At 42.7% G+C, this 19,859-nt stretch overlaps 1 protein-coding gene across 2 annotated transcripts in view; it reads left to right on the forward strand.

The window, feature by feature from the left end:
• The window catches only part of chd8 (chromodomain helicase DNA binding protein 8), a 32,270-nt gene that overhangs the window by 6,193 nt on the left and 6,218 nt on the right, over positions 1 to 19,859 (forward strand). For both annotated transcript variants that reach the window (XM_034105155.2, XM_034105156.2), the window contains exons 5-33: positions 5 to 274; positions 1,169 to 1,282; positions 3,192 to 3,691; positions 3,824 to 3,935; positions 7,586 to 7,789; positions 8,042 to 8,110; positions 8,206 to 8,261; positions 8,346 to 8,463; positions 8,552 to 8,635; positions 8,734 to 8,871; positions 9,051 to 9,172; positions 10,190 to 10,433; positions 10,820 to 10,996; positions 11,190 to 11,333; positions 11,431 to 11,529; positions 11,615 to 11,774; positions 12,260 to 12,470; positions 12,577 to 12,772; positions 12,978 to 13,148; positions 13,267 to 13,560; positions 14,700 to 14,917; positions 15,011 to 15,213; positions 15,388 to 15,544; positions 15,627 to 15,716; positions 15,822 to 15,925; positions 17,382 to 17,505; positions 17,766 to 17,841; positions 17,961 to 18,232; positions 18,505 to 18,734. In XM_034105155.2, the coding sequence (XP_033961046.1) occupies positions 5 to 274; positions 1,169 to 1,282; positions 3,192 to 3,691; positions 3,824 to 3,935; positions 7,586 to 7,789; positions 8,042 to 8,110; positions 8,206 to 8,261; positions 8,346 to 8,463; positions 8,552 to 8,635; positions 8,734 to 8,871; positions 9,051 to 9,172; positions 10,190 to 10,433; positions 10,820 to 10,996; positions 11,190 to 11,333; positions 11,431 to 11,529; positions 11,615 to 11,774; positions 12,260 to 12,470; positions 12,577 to 12,772; positions 12,978 to 13,148; positions 13,267 to 13,560; positions 14,700 to 14,917; positions 15,011 to 15,213; positions 15,388 to 15,544; positions 15,627 to 15,716; positions 15,822 to 15,925; positions 17,382 to 17,505; positions 17,766 to 17,841; positions 17,961 to 18,232; positions 18,505 to 18,734 (4,957 nt within the window). The remainder of the gene's footprint in view (positions 1 to 4; positions 275 to 1,168; positions 1,283 to 3,191; positions 3,692 to 3,823; positions 3,936 to 7,585; positions 7,790 to 8,041; positions 8,111 to 8,205; positions 8,262 to 8,345; positions 8,464 to 8,551; positions 8,636 to 8,733; positions 8,872 to 9,050; positions 9,173 to 10,189; positions 10,434 to 10,819; positions 10,997 to 11,189; positions 11,334 to 11,430; positions 11,530 to 11,614; positions 11,775 to 12,259; positions 12,471 to 12,576; positions 12,773 to 12,977; positions 13,149 to 13,266; positions 13,561 to 14,699; positions 14,918 to 15,010; positions 15,214 to 15,387; positions 15,545 to 15,626; positions 15,717 to 15,821; positions 15,926 to 17,381; positions 17,506 to 17,765; positions 17,842 to 17,960; positions 18,233 to 18,504; positions 18,735 to 19,859) is intronic.

Below are 19,859 nucleotides of genomic sequence, written 5' to 3' on the forward strand. Positions count from 1 at the left end.
ATAGGGTGGCGAACAGAAGAGGATCACCCTGGTTCTCCAGCAGCCATCCCAGGGAATGGCTGCGGGTCAAGGCCAGCAGCAGATCACACAGGTCCAACAGGGGGGGACTAGACTGGTGCTGGGGCAGCTCCCCGGGGGCAAACTGGTGCTTCAGGGAAGCCAGCTAGCAGCCCTGACCCAGGCCCGGGCTGCAGGCCAGGCTGGAGGCCAGCCCAAAGTCCTCACCATTCAGCTGCAAGTGCAGCAGCAGCCCAACCAGCAAGGAGGAATTAAGGTGAGGAAGAAGTGTGAGAGAATTTGGAAGTACCTGCTTGTGTAATCAAATGAGTGTTTTCATACAATATTTTTGTTGTTGTTTTTTGTTCTCTTGTTGATAATAATAATAATAATAATAATAATAATAATACCTGAGACTTGTATAGCGCTTTTCTAGAAACTCAAAGACGCTTTGACGGAGAATAAAAAAAAAAACAAAGAGAAAAAACACAAAAAGAGAAACAAAAACAGAAGTTTTGAGTGATGTTTTGAATGCGATGATATCATAATACTCAGAGCTCTGATGCTGTCTTTTACAACCGTGTGAAGAGCTGTCTTCATCCAAGCTGCAAGTTATTTTCCATTGATGCAATTTTTAAAGGGGGTGTTGAAAGTCTTCTATCCAGCCAGAGAAAATATATATATAGTTTGAAGATATGTTTTTTGCCTAGTGCCTTTTTTGGAGAGATGTGGAGAAAGAGGGGAACACACCCGTAAATGGACCACAGGTGTGTTCCCCTCTTTGAAAAAATTGGAGATAAAGAAAAAACGTTAGGAAGTTTTAACACATTTCTAAGTCTGACATGTTCAGGTAAAACATCTGGAATGTGGCTCTTTCTAACCGTAGTGTCAAATTGATGCTATGTGTAGCCCATCTTAGCACCAAGTATAGAAGTCAAGAAAACCTGTTGGAATAGGCACTACTTAATACCTGTCCAGCCTCAACACACCCTCAACTAATACTGCTTCTAGAAAGATTAAATTGAAACCACTATAAGCAGACAGTTTTTTACAATCTTGCCAAATGTTCTGGATATTTACTGTATCTGTATCTATCTACTTGTGACATCTAACTTGACATAGGCTTTAAAAAAAAAAAAGTCTTGACACCTCTCTTCTTTCTCTCCCACAGTACCAGCTGGTCTCAGGAACGGGAACTCCCGGCGGCCCACAGGTGCTGCAGATCACGCAGGGCCAAGGAGGACAGAGAGTTGCAGTGCCGCTCAAAATGCTTCTGCAGCCACAGGTAGACCTTAACATGGGCATAGACCTCGCTGTATTTCACAAACGCAGTGTTTCCCCTTTTATTTATTAAAATAATAAGTGGCGACCCTTTTTCATTTTTGATTGTTTGTTATGTGGATTTGTAGTATTTGTGTTACTGTATGTTCAATAAAGGTGCAATTTTGCTAAATCTTGAGACATTGCCACTGTATGTACTAGGCAGGGCCGATTTTTGGCATAGGCGATATAGGCGGTCGCCTAGGGCGCCAGATCTGGGGGGCGCTGCGCTGACAGCTCTGGGAGGGGAAACATTTTTTTTTACCGTTGGTGCTCATCCTAATTTTCGGCCTTGATGTAACAACATTCATAATTAAATAAATGTAACACTCTTTTCACCCCGGTTACACTTTTCATTTGCCCTGTATGATGGGCGCTGTAAGTGGGGGATGTTGGCTTATCAGGCGCCCGTAGTGCACAGCCAAAGTGTGAGCGTGGGAGCGAGAGAGAGAGAGGGCGCACCGGTACCGGTGCTGTTGTTATTAGAATCTGGTGCTAGCTGCGCTAACGGATATAAGAAGCAGATTTTTCTACGACCAGGGTGGAGGAGAGCTCTCCTGTCAGACTGAGAGGCTGATAACTACAGCTCAGTGAGTTAAAGGACTCTCTGAGTGTTTAGAAAAAGTTAATTTTAGTCCAAATCATCTCAGTGGGTCTCAAACGTTTTGACCACATATTATGTAAACACATATTCCAAGGCACTCCTTTATAATTATTAGGATAAATAAAAACAGGTTTGAAATCATTCCAATGTATACTATAGGACAGTAATCAAAAATATTGTTTAAAGTTGGAGAGATGCATACAAAAATATGCATAAATAAATAAATGTTAACTGGTCAAATAAGATATGAATGAACAACACAAATAAAATAAGTTACATTTATTTGTTATTGGTTATGTTCACATACTTACTTGATTATTAAAATGTAAACCGATCTTTTTCATATGGGTGTTTAGAGTTGTACCCCCTAGATCAGGTCTCTAGTAATTGTGTGCTCAAAGTGCACCAGATTGAAGCATTTTACTTTAAAATGTTTAAATTTTTCCCAGGGGGGCATGCCCCCGGACTCCCCTAAAGGATGTGACGTCCACCCCCCAATTCAAACATGTTCATACAATACTGAATACATTTGAAGCCATGTTGACGTATATCACCGATGTCAATAAGTTTCTGTTTTTGTAGTGTATTTGTCTTTTGTAGAGATTTTTAATTTATTCTTTATATATAAAATCTAGCCTAGGGCAGCAAATTGGCTAGAACCGGCCCTGGTACTAGGCCTCAAGAGCCTTTCTTGTGCTGGCAGACACATAGAAACAAATTGGCAGGGCGCACTTCGCACGTGCACACACTAAAAAATTCCACGCGCTCCGCGCTCACATTATGCTGGACCCACATGCCTTAGCACCGCTGCTATGACTACATCCTAGGGGAAACACTGAAACGTATACACTATTATAAAGAGGGGGGGCATAAAGATTTATTTGTGGCGTATATAGTGGGTCATTTTATTTAATTTCATCAAGAAGTCTCATTCAGATTAAGATCTCTTTTGCTAGAGAGACCTGACGTCTGAACAGAAACCACACAATAACAAGGAATTTAACATGTTTACAAATATGGCTGCACAATTAATGTACATTTTAAAACCTCTTAGGAAATCACACCATGATCATTTATATTTTTTAATGATGAGGTGAATAATTCATTTCAAATGTGATCCGTCCTCTAAATATCGCAAATCTTAACGCAGTCCCAATAACAGTCAACATAATGGCATTAACTGTTCTTTCCAAATCGTGCTGCTATTTTAACCTAAGCCCAAAAAGTCATGTTAAAAGTTCTGCCCTCTAAAATATTCTTTTTCACACAGACAAGCGCGACAACCTCGCTCGGCGGCACCGTCTCCGTGGTGAAGGTCATCAACACGTCGGCAGCGGGCCCCTCCAACACGACCACCACACCGTCCCAGGCCATCCGCATCACAAAGGCTCCTGGAGAGCCGACCTCTGTGCGGCGAGTGGAGATCCTGTGCAAGCAGGAGAAAGCAAACCGCATCGTGGCTGAAGCTATAGCCCGGGCGAAGGCGCGCGGCGAGAAGAACCTACCCAGAGTCCTGAACCAGGACGAGCTCCCGGCCACGCATACCTCCCCAGAGTTGGGGGGCACCGTTACCGTGGTGTCTACTGCAAAGAAAAAGAGTGGCGGAGGAGGTAGCAAGAAGAAAAATCCTGTAGCTGGAGGAGCAACGCCCAAAAACTCAGGAGGGGACAAAAAGGGCAAAGCGAAGACGCCAGGAGGAGCAACAGGAGCGTCTGGAGGCACAGTGATACCTGGGTCTGGGAACAAGGGCAAAAGCAAGACTAAGACAAAGTAAGTGATATGTTTGTGAGGGAGAGAATAACATGGATGCAAGTTATGTGTTTGGAAAGGAAGACACTGTTAGTTACTTTTTGCTACTTAATTGTGTCTTTGCTCTTCCCTGCCACCTTTCCCTTCCCGCAGCACTATTACTCTAGTGGGAGCAAAGAAAAGGAAGAGGACTGGGTCCTCAGACCACTCTGATGGGGAGTTGAGTCCTGCCTCACCTACTACGCTGGATGATGACCTCATTACGGTACAAACTCATACACGGCCACAAGGCAAAAAGGGAGATTAGGGATGATATTGTCAACTGTTCTAGCTGGAACCAGTGTTCATGTTGCAACCGTTTTAGTCTAGATCTTATTATTATATGTAATGTTAGAAATGTTGAATACTGGTCCCAAGCATTTATAATCGGCTGGATGCTAATTTGCATAATCTTCTGTCAATTAGCACAACTTGCCTTAACTAGAAAATGCATTTCCTGCAGAAAATGCGTGCGAATGCTGTAAACTGTGAACATTTGTGGCTGAATTTAGCTGAAAAATCTGAATATGTTATTAGCTGAATGGTAGCTGCCTTTAGTACGTGTGTTGCTGAACTTAGCGGAGAAATGCAGAAAAGTGAAATGATTTGAATCAAATTGTTAGAGCTCAAATGCATTGCAATGACTTTGTTGAAAACTTGAAAGTGATATGTTAAACTGGAAGAGTAGGAAAAACAGTGACGAAGCTTAATATTTAAAAAAAAAAAACAACATGTATAGCCTCAATGTCCTGAAATAGCTGAATAATGTAGTAGTTGAATGGGTTCTGCAGCTGAAAATAGGCTGAAGGAGTTAAATATCAGATGTAAGTAGTAGTGAATGAATTTGTATTGAGATGAGAAAAGAAAGTAAAAAGGCTTGGGAAAGCAGCAGAATATTTTGACTGCAAACTTTTCAACTAAAACCATACGTCACCAATAATGTATAAAATATGTGTAACCTGTTGAAGTCAGTATGAAGTCTCCATCAGACAGAAAAGAATAGGCTGAGACAGTCTGTTAAAGTCCAGTCTGTCAGTGTTTGTTTCTATTCCTGAGCACCTACTCAGAACACCCAATCATAACACCTGTGTGAGCCCAGAGATCAAAGCTTTCAATCTGCCCAGCAACACCATGGTTACCAGCTGCAGCACTGAGTCCCATTAAGGCCCCGGCCACACGAGGACGAAAACGGCTAAACGCATAGGATTAACGCAAACGCAATCGCAAAAAAGCTTCCATCCACACGCAATATTCACCGGATAGTGTCTGCCCACACGAGACCGCTCCGTTTAGCTCCAACCGCTGGAGAAGCTGCAGTACATATGCCGAGCCTGTACGTGGCGCTGTAACTTCCTCCACAAAAGCAGCGAAGAAGCATGGTTGTCATGGTTGCCCTTCTGTTTATTCTCCGCGGTGGGGGCCGAGGGAACCGGGCAGAGTTTTTCGCCAGTCAACGTGTATTAAAGTTTAAATCTTCCGGACAAAATTATAAAAGTGCCGGTCAAAGGTCTTCTTTGTTATTTATTGAGCTTTAAAACAAATGAATAACGACTCTATATAATAATAAAATACACGGAGCCTCTCTTTTTCCTCCCTCTCTTCGGACAGCGTCAGTGTCTGTCTCATGCAGCAGCTGATCCAGTAATGAGTGACCCGGCCGACAGTAAAAATAAACATATTTATAACTAGTTTAGGGAGTTTGAGAGGTGTCTCCGTCCTGTCAGATTAGACTTCACTCGCGTTTAGGTCCATATCGAGAGAAAGATAAATAGTCTGAATTCAGTGTGCAGTTTACTTTGACGCGGGGGTGAGCAGCAGAGGTGGGGCTATTGCCTCATCATTATCAGAAAATGGTCGTATAGGGCGTACACATGGAGCCGTAGGACCCCCCAGAGCGTTGCGTATGCCGTTCTATCCACCTTGGGACCCGTTATCGTTTCCGCAGTCGTTTAGTGCCATATTATATTCGGTCGTCCTCGTGTGGCCGAACGGTCTATATGACACTAAACAGTAACGCAAACGACCGTTTTCGTCCTCGTGTGGCCGGGGCCTAAGAATGCATTGAGGATTATATCTGACAATTTTGCCACCTGTTCAAAAACTATGGCTCCTATCAAAAAATTACCAGACCGTGAGCATCAGGGAACCCCAATGAACTGATAAATGTTTTTTTTGGTTTTGTGTATAAAATGTGGAGATGGGAGCAGTTTGTTTAAAGTTTACTTCTCTCTGCTCTGAAGAAAGATCCGGAAATTGTTTACATGGGAGTCTATTGGGAGCTAGGTGGAATTTTGACACGTTTTTGTCTCTTCATGCCCTCAAGAGGGATTTTGTTTGATATTTTTCTCTTAATTCTTTTTTATTTTCCAACCTAGGAGAGGTTTTCCTACGTTTTTCATGAAAAAAAGGTTTGGGAATTATGGCAGGTTTAAAACATTTTTTTTGGGCGAATTTCAAGCACTCCTGCACTCTGTTTTGAGATCAAAGCACTCTAGCCTTAAACGTGCTGCCCAATACACACTAATGTTAAAATCTGAAGAAAGCCTCTTTACCAAGCTCCAAACTAGGTTAAATATCTCAAAAAGTGTAAAATATATGAAAAATCTGAATAACAAGTTGTATAGCTGAAGGTCTTGTGATCATTTTAAAGTTGGAATGAAGTCTCTAGCTGAAAGTATGTGGAAGGAGAAGCATTTGGCGCAAGGTGTAGGTAAAAGAGGATTTGAAGGTTCCTCCCAAAAAAGGCTGAATAGTTTGATATTTGAATGGTTTCTGTAGCTGGAAGTATGCTGAAGTTATTGAGAGCCAAAGTATTGGTTGATTTGAAGATTTGAAGAACTATAGTTGACCTGTTGACTAATTAGCATGAATTAGTCAACAGGACACCTGATATATTCCACATGGACTGATCGGCCATAGCATGAGTCGTGTGGCGACCCGTGGGCATAGAGATCACATAGAAACGATCCAGCGTCATCTAAAACTTCCAAAATCATGAAAATCGTCCCCAAACATGGCCACTTTCTGGTTCCAACTGCCATTTTTGAGCATTCAAATTTCAGAATTGGTTTCAGCATCCTCTTCTTTCGCGTAACGTTAGAAGTCCAACTCGGTGTCGTGTAGCCATGCCCGCATCTCTGGTCCTAGGTCGAAGAGGCTGGCTTCCGAGGGTGGTCTATATAAGGGGCAGATGGTGATTATATGGACAGCGGTCTGCTCAGGGTCACCACACTCGCATGCCGCACTGTCCGCTGTCAGCATCCTCAATAACCCCTTAAATCACTCCAATATGGTCCAAGTCAGCAAAGCCATTTAACTGTTGTCCATATAGGTTACAATGCTAATTAACGCAAATGTATGCCAATTGTGCAAATGCCCAAATACATTAGCATGCCACAGTTTCTAAATGCTGGGGACCCATAGTATACATTTCTAACGGAACAGGTGCCACTCAACATTTCCAGGTTCACAAAAGGGTTCTATGCGCTGGCAAAAGACTATTAGATCAAATGTTTATCAGATGTAGCCTCATTTTTTATCAATTCTCCTTATTGCTAAGTTGGTGCGAAGGTGTCAGATGTCCTTTTTTTTGAAAATGTCAAAACTGTACTACTGTCTCAGTCAATTAAACTACACAAATCCACATGTTAGTGTGTGGAACAGTGACAGATTGAGAGAGGACAGATGGATGCACACTCCAGATCAGCTGTAGGCGTTTGTTGCAGAGAAGGAATTTGCTGTAAAATGTACAGTTAGGCACAGACGCTGAACGTTTCATCACATCTGTTCTGATGTGAAAAGTGGGGTGTGCCCATCTCTTCATCTGCTTGACCTTTTACAATCTCGCTCACTACACGTTTGTCTTCCGGCCAGCAGAGGCGCTCCAATCGCGTGGTGAAAAGAAAGAAGTACACAGAGGACCTGGACATCAAGATAACGGACGATGAGGACGAGCAGGAGGATGTAGACGTTACTACGACCGCAGCAGCTGTGGCCTCCATCAGCGGCGGGTCAGCCGCGCAGCTCAAACAGGAGCTGGAGCTGGACGCCGACGGACAGCCCAGCATGCAGTTCTTTGTGGTGAGCGTCAAAGTGAAAGGATTGTCATTGGGTGGGGTTTTTGCTTTATTCATGATATATGTTAAAATATTAAGAATATTGACGCCTTTTTTAAAGTGGCTATATTATGCTTTCCCCCTGTAGTTTGTTATATAGCTTTGTGTGCATGTAAATGGTCTGCAAAGGCTTAAATCCCCAAATTCCCTCCCGGTAGTTTGTCCCCCAGACTCTCAAAAAGGCCCCCTTTTTTTAATGGTATACATTTTTTTACAGGAAAACCCAAGTGAAGAAGATGCTGCTATTGTAGACAAAGTTCTGTCTTTGAGGCTAACCAAGAAGGAAGTATGTGCATTGTGTTATTTCATTTAATTCCAATACCATTATTGAATCCCATTTTTAAGAATCATAAAAACCCATCATCGTTCCTTGTGTTCCAGGTTTGTGTGGGCCAGTACACCAACGTTGAGGAATTCTTTGTAAAATACAAGAACTAGTAAGTTTCAATATCTCAATCTGTAACTTTGGTTTATTTCATGGGCAGACAGCTAAATGAGTAAATCCTGACTCTTGTTCTCAGTTCATACATGCACTGTGAGTGGGCCAGTTTGGGTCAGCTGGAGAAAGATAAGAGGATCCATCAGAAGATCAAGAGGTTCAAGGCCAAGCAGGCACAGATGAGACACCTCTTCCAGGAGGTGAGACGGGGGCAGATCCTGGAAGCTCTTATTTTTAGCATGTAGTTCTACAGCTTGAACTTTGTACTGACCCTGTGGTTCTGTTCAGGAGGAGGAGGCTTTCAACCCAGACTATACGGAGGTAGACAGGATCCTGGACGTCTCCCACAGTGTGGACAAAGACAATGGCGAGGTGAGAAATCGCGCTGCTGAACCCTTAAGAAGCATGACCCTTCTTTTATAAAGTATGATATTTGATCATGGTTGATCAATTCTTGCTTTTCCCTCTAGCCTGTTATCTACTACTTGGTGAAGTGGTGCTCTCTGCCTTATGAAGACGCCACTTGGGAGCTGAAGGAGGACGTGGATGAGGGCAAGGTCGAAGAATTCAGCAAAATTCTAAACCGACAACCCCGCCTGAAAAGAACGGTGAGCATTCAGGGGGAAGATAGGGAAAGTGTTTGGTACTTCACATCACATGTCATTTGGCTGACGCTTCTATCCAAAGTGACTTGCATACGCTTCAATTCTGTAAACATGCCTACAAGAGCAATTGGTGTATCATTCCCATAGACTCTTTGATTCATTTTTTTCATTCCTCTCCTCAGGCACGGCCCTCTGCCAGTGCATGGAAAAAGTTGGAGGAAACCAGAGAGTACAAAAATTCCAACATACTCCGAGAGTACCAGCTAGAAGGAGTCAACTGGCTGCTCTTCAACTGGTACAACAGGTAATGATCACACAGAGGAGATAAGCACTACACTCAATAGTCACCTGTAAGATGTTGCGTTTTGATGCCACACTCGGATTGGATTACCAGGTAAGGTGCTGTAATTACAGTAGTAGCAACTATAGAAAAGTATTGTATAATTAAGCAATAGCTCACGACAGGCCGTGGTATATGGCCATTATATCACAGTTAAGGAGCGTGGTTCGGCCCGAAGTTGTAACGGTTGTAGCTTTTCTCAGATGCGGAGGGATACTGACTTGTTGTGAAAAGTAACTACAAATCTACCCGTGATATACGCTCATTATATCACAGCTAAGAACCAATCAGATTGCTTGATTTGACTTGTCCGTTTTATAAGAGGTTATAACACAGCTTAGTTGAATACTTGATTATAACTGGTCAATTTGGAGATTCAGTGGTCTCCTCTTTTTCTGATAGAAGACCGCTGCTAAGGATAGCAGACCGTTGCTTAGGACGTGCTGATCAAGGGACTATGTGCAGTCATATCAATACGCAGAAAGAAGTCCCGTCACTTTAAGCTGTGGCCAAAAAATTAATTTGTTTTTCCTCCATTCAATACTTTTTGAATATTCATATTTTAAGTTATTTAGAGCAGCAACTGTTGGATTCGTGATTGCTAAATTGTCCCCAGTAAAGCAAAGAAAAATTAAGAAAGCAGTGCTAGAGAATGAAAGACATTAGAGTCAGAGAAGAAGACGACAGACAGACAGGAATTAAACACTAAATGGGGCATAGTATGGGCCTTGGCAGACTGGTTAAAGGGAAAAGAATGTATGAAAAGACTTTGACAGTTAAGAGCCAGACAACTTTGTTCAACCAGATATAAAAAAAAAAGAAGTTATATTTTCTTTTGCTATAATGACTGGCTTGCTGCACATTATCAATAACATAACACAACAAAAATGCATTGTCATCGATAACCAGGTTTGCGATAATGCTTGTCAATTGCTTCTCCCAACACATCACTAATGACCAATGACTCCCTGTGTCTCTCAGGCAGAACTGTATCCTGGCAGACGAGATGGGTCTGGGGAAGACCATCCAGTCCATCGCGCTGCTGTCGGAGGAGTACGATGCCGGCGTCACCGGCCCTTTCCTGATCATCGCTCCACTCTCCACCATCACCAACTGGGAGAGGGAGTTTGTCACATGGACCGACATGAATGCCATCGTGTACCACGGCAGCCTGGCCAGCCGACAGATGATCCAGCAGTACGAGATGTACTTCAAGGATGACAAGGTGGAGTTATTACTTTATTTTATTTATCTAACTATTAGATTGTCGATTAACTTGTTAAAAATTCTCCATTGGCACAAATATGGGCACTGGCTATTCTTCCTGCGGTTCACACTCAATCAGTCAAATCTACATTTACACAATATATCCACATAAACAAACAAAACGACACATTTTGTGCAATTATCAAAGAAACGTTCTTGTCTGAAATAACCTAAAATATTTTTATCAATCCTACGCTTTCAGACGACAACAAAAAAGATGCAAAAATAATATATTAAAAACATTTATAAATGTCAAAGCTCTGCAAAGAGAGATTTCTATTTCCACCCTTGTTTGCATTTTGTCTCTTACACATGTTGAATAAAAGATGGCCCTTCTCTCTGCAGGATCACTTGATCCCTGGTGCGTACAAGTTTGACGCCCTCATCACAACGTTTGAGATGATCCTGTCCGACTGCCCGGAGCTGAGGGAGATCTCCTGGCGCTGCGTGATCATCGATGAGGCTCACCGACTCAAGAACCGCAACTGCAAGCTGTTGGACAGCTTGAAGATGTTGGATCTGGTGAGTCATTTTTAAACAAAACTTATGGTCAAATTTGCACAGAAAAGTTTAGTTGATTACATTAAGAAAGGTCTTTGTTCACTGAAATACTTCCTTTGTATTTGGTATTCACTTACCTGTCTTCCTGATTGATATGTTTGCCCTACCCTTTCCCTCTCGATCTCCTAAATGTGCTTTCTGTTGTTTCTCCCAGGAACACAAGGTGTTGTTAACCGGCACTCCTCTCCAGAACACGGTGGAGGAACTCTTCAGCCTGCTTCACTTCCTGGAGCCGGCTCAGTTTTCCTCTGAGACTGAATTCCTCAGAGACTTTGGGGACCTCAAAACAGAAGAACAGGTATGGAATATACACTCACTTTGGCAATGAAACACTCAATTGTAACACACTCGTCCATGACATTGTCACTAAGAAAACGATTTACTTTGACCCATAGGTTCAGAAGCTGCAGGCCATCTTGAAACCCATGATGTTAAGAAGACTCAAAGAGGATGTCGAGAAGAATTTGGCGCCCAAACAGGAAACCATCATTGAGGTAGGTGTAAATAATTAACATGCGATGTAAACTGAAGGACACAAATAAGGCAACAGTTAAATGATTTCACTGTATTTGATCTCAGGTTGAGTTGACGGATGTCCAGAAGAAGTATTACCGGGCCATCCTGGAGAGGAACTTCACTTTCCTCAGTTTAGGTGTGACCAGTAACAGCAACGTCCCCAACCTGCTCAACACTATGATGGAGCTACGCAAGTGCTGCAACCACCCCTACCTCATCAATGGTATGTCATCACAATATGAACTTATTAACTTTTCATATTACGCATCTCGTTGTCTGCATGTATGTATGTTTGTTTTATTCAGTCTCAAAATTAACTGTTTCATATTGGCTTGCTTTCCAAATCATTTGAAGGGCATTTTGGGGTAGTCATATTTTTATTTAAAAAGCATGTAATTTAAGTTTGCATTTATAAGGGCTGAATTATTTGGGGAAAATGTGTAATTAAGTGCAATTTTTTTACTGATTTTGCATCAGAAATAGGAACATATTTTGACTTTACCAAATATTGTGCTTACTACTATCTAAATGTTGCACTTTTTCATAAAAGCATTTTAGAATAATTGTTATATTATTTATTTGGTGGCACTTTAGACAATGGTCTTATATTGAATAAAACAATTTTCTCACACACTAAGCAGTCTGAACTGCATTTGCATAGTTCGATAACATAATATAACTGTGCCTCTGTCTTTTTTTCTTGTCCAGGCGCGGAGGAGAAGATTGTCACGGAGTTGCGGCAGGTGTACGACCCCATGGCCTCCGACTTCCATTTGCAGGCTCTGATTCGCTCGGCCGGCAAGCTGGTGCTACTGGACAAGCTGCTGCCTCGCCTCAAGGCCGGCGGCCACAAGGTCCTCATCTTCTCCCAGATGGTGCGCTGCTTGGACATTCTGGAGGACTACCTCATCAACAAGAGGTAAGAAGGCCAAGGTGGCTCTAAAAGCGTAAAGATTGTCATAACATGAAAGTATTGTGAGGAGTTATGAGATGTGCTAATGTAAGGAATGTTATTTCTTTAACAGATACCTTTACGAGCGAATCGATGGCAGAGTGCGTGGGAACTTACGACAAGCTGCCATCGACCGCTTCAGCAAGCCCGACTCGGACCGATTCGTCTTCCTGCTGTGTACCAGGGCTGGAGGCCTGGGTATCAACCTCACTGCGGCTGACACCTGTGTGATATTCGACTCTGACTGGAACCCTCAAAATGACCTGCAGGTACGATATATATATATATATATATATATATATCTCTATCTGCTGTCTGTCCTAAAGATAGTTCAATAGGGCAACAACAACAAACAGTCTTTCCGTTTACTCCCTCGGTTCTTTAAGTGTATATTTTCCCATTTAGTGCTTAAAAACGTTGAACAGCAGCTGCACATGATGCTCTTTTGACCCCTCTTTTAATTTTTTATTTCAGGCTCAAGCTCGGTGTCATCGCATTGGCCAGTCCAAGGCGGTGAAGGTGTACCGTCTGATCACTAGGAACTCCTATGAGAGGGAAATGCTGGATAAAGCCAGTCTGAAGCTCGGGCTGGACCGTGCCGTCCTGCAGAGCATGAGTGGGAACAAAGAAGGCAACAACAACGGGGTGAGAAAAAGAAAATCTAAGTCATTTTCGGGTCAGTCGCTGTTGCAGTACGCTTAGTTTATTTCGAAAATAGAATTCTAAATCCACATGTGTAAATGTCTCTCTGCGTCGCCTTTAGCCGGTGCAGCAGTTCTCTAAGAAGGAGATCGAGGACCTGCTGAGGAAAGGAGCCTACGCCGCCATCATGGACGAGAACGATGAAGGCAACCGCTTCTGCGAGGAGGACATCGACCAGATCCTGCAGCGAAGAGCCACCACCATCACCATCGAGAACGAGGGCAAGGGCTCCACGTTCTCCAAGGCCAGCTTCGTGGCCTCTGAGAACCGGAACGACATCGCTCTTGACGACCCTGAGTTCTGGCAGAAGTGGGCCAAGAGAGCCGACATAGACATGGACACCATGACCAGAAAGGTACGAGCATGGTGTCTTACGATCGCCACAACATGTGAAATACTGTAGATTGAACTAGTGTCTGGGAAGGTTTTAAAGGGGCCCTATTATGTGTTGTGTCCCTAATATGAAACCTGAAAAAGAGCATCATATGTCCTCTAATTCTGATCAAATATTATCTGTGTTTATTATTGAGCTTAAAACAATTGAAAGGATGGCTATGTAAAGAATGATGTCATCAAGAATATCTCAAGATAAAGTCCATGGACTTACGCCAGAACTTTTTTTACATAAGCCTACTATACGTCATAGCTCTTAACAAAGGATTTCCCTCAGTTTTAGGTCTACATACTTTCACAACAATAGCAAAATAAATACTTTTTGTAAACAAATGTAGGCCTGTCTGGCTGTTTGAATTAAGACTGCTGCTGCCGACTTAAGATGAAGTGCTGTTTTTAAATCTGTTCTGCAGAAAGAATCCTCTTCAGGGATGCAAACTTGTCACCTTTCGGCGAAATTTGCCGTTTTGAATCCAAAATAGCTCGTTTGTGTGATTTATGTAGATCTGCAATAAAAATATTTTTGTGGGGGGGGGGGCCTGTAAGAAGTGTGCTCGTGTCTTCCTGTCTGTCGGCTGAACTCTGCTGCTCCGCGATGAGGGTCTAGCTTCAGCAGCTACATTACCTACGGTGCATTTGTTAATAGTAACTGTGCGGTCCGGAGACACTGTGGCACAGACTGGACCGCTGGTGAACAGCTGTTAGAACGGGCAGTCCAGGTGTTCAGAGCAGAGCTCCCTGTCGGAGCGGCAGAGCGTGATGTGCACTGAAAAGTTTTTCTGTCGCAATATTATTTTTAAGGAATCGTTGAGCTAGCTAACTAGCATACATTTGCTAACGTTAGCTTTAGCCTTAGTTTTGTAATAGTTTTTTTCATAGGCTATAAACAGAGGTGGTATAAGTATAGATCTTGTACTAGATTAAAAGTAGAAGTACTCAGATATGGTACTTTAGTAAAAGTAGAAGTAGTCAGATATTGTGCTTGAGTAAAAGTAGAAGTACTCAGATCTTGTGCTTGTAATTACAGGCTACTGGAACACTAGCTTTTATATGAAATACTTATTCATCGCGATGTAACCAATGTTACTTCACTCCCAATAGAACACCCTCGTGATCGACACTCCAAGAGTCCGCAAGCAGACCCGCCAGTTCTCCAGTTTACGAGGTGAAGGTGGAGACCTGTCCGATGACAGCGACGATGAGTATCCGCCTGCCAACTCCAGACAGTCGCGGGCCTCCCGGCGCTCCGACCGCCACAGTGGAACCGGCTACGGACGCACCGACTGTTTCCGGGTGGAGAAGCACCTGCTCGTCTATGGGTACGTACACTTTGCTGCTCAATTTCCGAATGTATTCTCTCCGGTCTCGTCCCTTTTCCTTACTCTGCTTCCTGTTTTCTTCTTCTCCTCCAGTTGGGGTCGCTGGAAGGACATCTTGTCCCACGCCAGATGTAAGCGGCGTCTGAGTGAACGCGACGTGGAGACGATCTGCCGTGTCATCCTGGTGTTCTGTCTGCTCCACTATCGGGGAGATGAGAACATCAAGAGTTTCATCTGGGAGCTCATCACACCACCGGAGAACGGGCGCGAACCCCAAACACTTCTCAACCACTCTGGTACACACACAATGTTTAACATATCTGTCAACTTTCTCAAAAAGGGGATGAATGACTTTTTTTGGAGAAGGAAAAAGTACAAACTCCTACTAAAACCACAACCTATTTTCGTGTAGCCAAAGCTTGTACCTTATATGTTGAATGTTTTAAAATAAACGTTTTGTTTTCTTCTAGGCCTGTCTATCCCTGTTCCAAGAGGCAGGAAGGGTAAGAGGGTAAAGGCCCAGAGCACGTTTGATATTCAGAAGGTGGAGTGGATCCGCAAGTTCAACCCTGACACCCTGCTACTGGACGACAGCTACCGCAAGCACCTCAAGCACCAGTGCAACAAGTGAGTGAAGCCCAATGAGCTGTAACTCACTGTCGTTTAGCCTCCATGTCCAAACACTGAAACCTCTCCTCTCCTACCTCAGGGTGCTGCTGAGGGTGCGGATGCTCTACTACCTGAAACAGGAGGTGATTGGAGAACATTCAGACGCCGTCCTGAAAGGGGCTGACATCAGGTACTGAATCTGCCCTTTGTACATTAAGCTAAATGCAGAACACACAGGCTCCATTACGGAACACAGTATGCCATGCAGTTGTTAATTTCATTCAATTTTGTCCAGGGATGTTGACATCTGGATGCCTGAGATGGAGCAGCAGGAGTTCCCTGCAGGATGGTGGGACACTGAGGCAGACCGCTCACTGCTTGTTGGCGTATTCAAACATGGTAGGATTTTTCTCTATAACCATGTTATAACTGAAATAAGCACGAAATATAATCAAAGATAACGTTACATCTCTGATAGTCAGTTTTTGCGAATGCATTGTTTTATCAGAAGGGAAGCAATGTGGCCATAACACAGCTGGTAAAAACACCACAAACCAGATACTCTCTGCAAAGCTGCATTCTTAATCATTCAACCTGTGTTTTTATCAAATAAGGACGAGATAAAATCTTATTGTGAAATAAGTTTGATTTAAAATGAAAAATTATTGGTTTTGGCTAGACTAGTTTGACTGAAATGTTCTATATAATCTGATGACTAAAAAAGACTCAACCGTTTTCATTGACAAAAAGTAGACTAAAATAATTAGTTTTCTTTGACTAAAATAAGACTAAAATGCTCAGACTTTTAGTCGACTAAAACTTGACTAAATAAAAACAGGATGGAGGTGACTAAATATGACTAAAACTAAAAAGGAAATTTAACACACTACATTTAAAAATAGCTGACGTAATTAACACTAATCACAAGTCACACAGTCAAAGGTTCTGACTGCACGGGTGGGTTGCCATGTCAATTCTGATCAGCCTCGCATCTTGGTAGACCCTTTAACTAGTTTACAGCCAGTCAAATCCACATATTGGGGATGGGTGTCTACACCTGGAGACACAGGAGATGTCTCTCACATCTGTGGAGCTTAGAAAGCCAGCGTTCTCACAGTCGTAAACCCCCCCCTGTGCCCGCCAGGTCAGGCCATAAAACCTGGTACTATCAACATACGACTCCATTATCACATTCCTTACGGGAGATAACAGACTTAGGGTTTGTCGTAAATGTCAACAGGCAGAAAGGTTAAATATCTAAAGTAAAGACAGAATTAATCCCTAACACTTACTAATTTATATTTTATATATAATTATTATTCAGTATTTCTTTTAAGCTCTCAAAACAGAGTTATGGATGTTGAAACAGTGGAAAGACTAAACAAGATGGCTTTAATGAGTTTTCTTTTACTTTCTGTGGAGTTTGAATCAAGTGTGTTTTTTATAATGTTTAGCAAGGTAACATTACCAAATGATTAAGTGGAGTCTGGGGTCTTGAGAAAACCATATTTATTTTTACGTGTTGCGTTGTTAATAACGAATGGTTTTGAATTTACTTCAACACACGTCAAATGGCAACAATTCACCTTTTTCATCACTGCCAATGGGAGCTGGAATAAGTACTGATATGGACATGCATCGCTTGTCGTAGGTGTGAAAGGGGATTATTGAAGCTTAATATATTTATGAGAATAGGTTGTGGATATAATACAAAACAGTTTCTCTCTCCGTGGTGATCATGTTCACCGTTGTTATGTAACATTTGTCAAGCTGCTGCATTTGCCACCCTTCTGAGACTTGTCATTTCACAGGCGTGAGCATTTTCTCATTTAAACACACTTGTCTCTGTTGCCAGGTTACGAGATGTACACCACTATGCGTGCTGATCCCTGCCTCAGCTTCCTGGAGAGAGCCGGTCGGCCCGACGACAAGGCCATCGATGCTGAGCAGCACACTGGAGATGCCGAGCTGGGAGATGAGTGAGTAATGCCGAATACAAATGTATTTGTTTATACATTTATAGCAGTATTACCAGTAGAAGTGGATATTGTTTAATTGTAGACATTTTCTCATTTATGTCCGTTCTAGAGACCCTATTATAACCACATTTCAAAATGTCAAATTCTTGTTAACTACACGATACCTTTACATTTGGTGTCCCTTTACTAAACACTTCTTACCTTCTTTTTTTTATAAAACGTATTAATAATAACCATTTCTGATTGTTTGTGTTGTGCAGTGCTGACTTTGATAAATACTCAGAGGACCCGGAGTTCAAGCCTGCTTCAAGACACGCCAAAGATCTGTTTGACGAGGTCTGAATCTGATACTTCGTATTAAAACTTGTCTGCACTGGTCGATTCCCAAAGAATATTTTGTAACTAAGAAACCGTGATAAACAATTGAATGAGTCTCTTCTCATCTCGTGCTGCAGACTGACTCCATGAACGTGGACGATGAGATTACTGTGGAAGACAAGGTGGGTCCGGTGATCACGGAGAGCTTTTCCAGCCAGAGCGGTGCGTGCGACTGGCCCTCCAGCTCTTCGCTGACGGCGCGCATGCGGCGGCTGATCACGGCGTACCAACGCAGCTACAGGCAGGTGCAGCTGAAGATCGAAGCGGAGGCGAAGGGCGACCGCAGGCGCAGGCGCTGCGAACAGGCCAGCAAGCTGAAGGAGATCGCACGGCAGGAGCGCCAGCAGAGGTATGCTGGGGCTGCATTATGGTTTTATGTGACACTCATGGTAACAGAAGTTATATCTTCAGTGTTGCAGTGTGTTTATCCTTGAGGGTAACAGATGTAAGAAATGTGCCTGTACGCGGTTTTGTTTTAAATGGACAATTGCTAGAATCAAATGAATTCTTTATGCTACGATAGTCTCATTAGATATACAATCTGTAGGGACCTGCCAATTCAAAAATACATTATTTTCTTTCTCATCCTTCACTTAGCTCCACTGTCTGTGTTTCCCCCAGGTGGACGCGTAGGGAAGAATGCGACTTCTACCGCGTGGTTTCCACTTTCGCAGTGCAAAAGTTTAAAAAGGAGCCAGGACTTCCTGAGGCAGGAGAGCCTGAGTTTGACTGGAACCGCTTCCGTACCTTTGCTCGTCTGGACAAGAAAACAGACGAGAGCCTCAGTCGATATTTCCACTCTTTTGTCGCTATGTGCCGGAGAGTTTGCCACCTGCGCACAGGCCGCGAAGGTAACTACCACTAAAAATGCTTTTTAAACAAAACTTTAAATTATTGTTAACCTCCGGGGCTGCGGGCTTTTTTTCACGAAACTGTGTCTTAGGGCTTCTTAATATTTTACAACCTATTAATGTGTCATACCCACTTAACGGGAAGAAACTCAGCTAACTGACGTTACGAACCATCTTTAGCTAAACGAAACACAAGGGTAATATCAAGCCTCTGAATTAGCCCTGAGAGAAAAAATGCTAACGCACTTAGCACAGAACTCACGGTAGAAATGCTTTATTACTTATCGGATCTGCACAAACAAGATATCAGATTAAAGCTGAGATTCTAGAGGTATAAGTATCATCACTGTGTGACCAGAACTCAGGGCAGCGAAGGCAAACCCAGACAACACACAACGTAGCTTTATGGAGCCAAAACGGCAAATTCGTCTTACCTTTGCTGTTTTCTGATCAAAAGTTGTGTTCAATGGCATTAAAACGATGAAAACGCTGCCGAAGGTTAATCCAATGTCTCTGTGTCCCTTTGAAATGATTACTGATAATCCATCATCATATTTGTGGCAATACGTTTTCAGTTTTCAGAGCGTAACATAGCTTTCGGTTTGGGCAAGCTGCGTGCGCATCACTCTCACTCCTCAATGGTAACGTGTAGGTAGATTTAGGAACTTCCCCTCGATTCTATTGGCTCTAACGGTTCAGGGGCCAGAGATATGGCAAATCCACCCAAATTACCCCAGAAGTGTTTTCTAAACCTCTCTAAAAAGGTGAAATGTCACTTGTTTTGCATCAATCTTGATACAGGGTACTTATTATATGTTATAGTGTGGATTCCTAAAGCTTTTTGTCTATCCCATCATTCAAGGGTGGTTTTCACTAGAAGTAATCAGGTTTTTTTGGACGGACACTATAGTTTAATTTGTTTTACTATGTTAAATCTGAATTACTTTAAAATAAAAATCTATATTAATTCTGACTCCTCTACATCCAACTCACAGGTTTATCATTGCTTTGGGAAAAAGGATTATTAATGTACCTCTTTTAGAAGTGAAGATATGGTCATTTGTTCTGGGAATGTCAAAACCAGGCTCAGGGCTTAACAGGTTAAAAGCAGAGTCCCATCATAGT

Source organism: Pseudochaenichthys georgianus, chromosome 17 (genome assembly GCF_902827115.2).
Source record: "Pseudochaenichthys georgianus chromosome 17, fPseGeo1.2, whole genome shotgun sequence".
NCBI lineage: Eukaryota > Metazoa > Chordata > Actinopteri > Perciformes > Channichthyidae > Pseudochaenichthys > Pseudochaenichthys georgianus.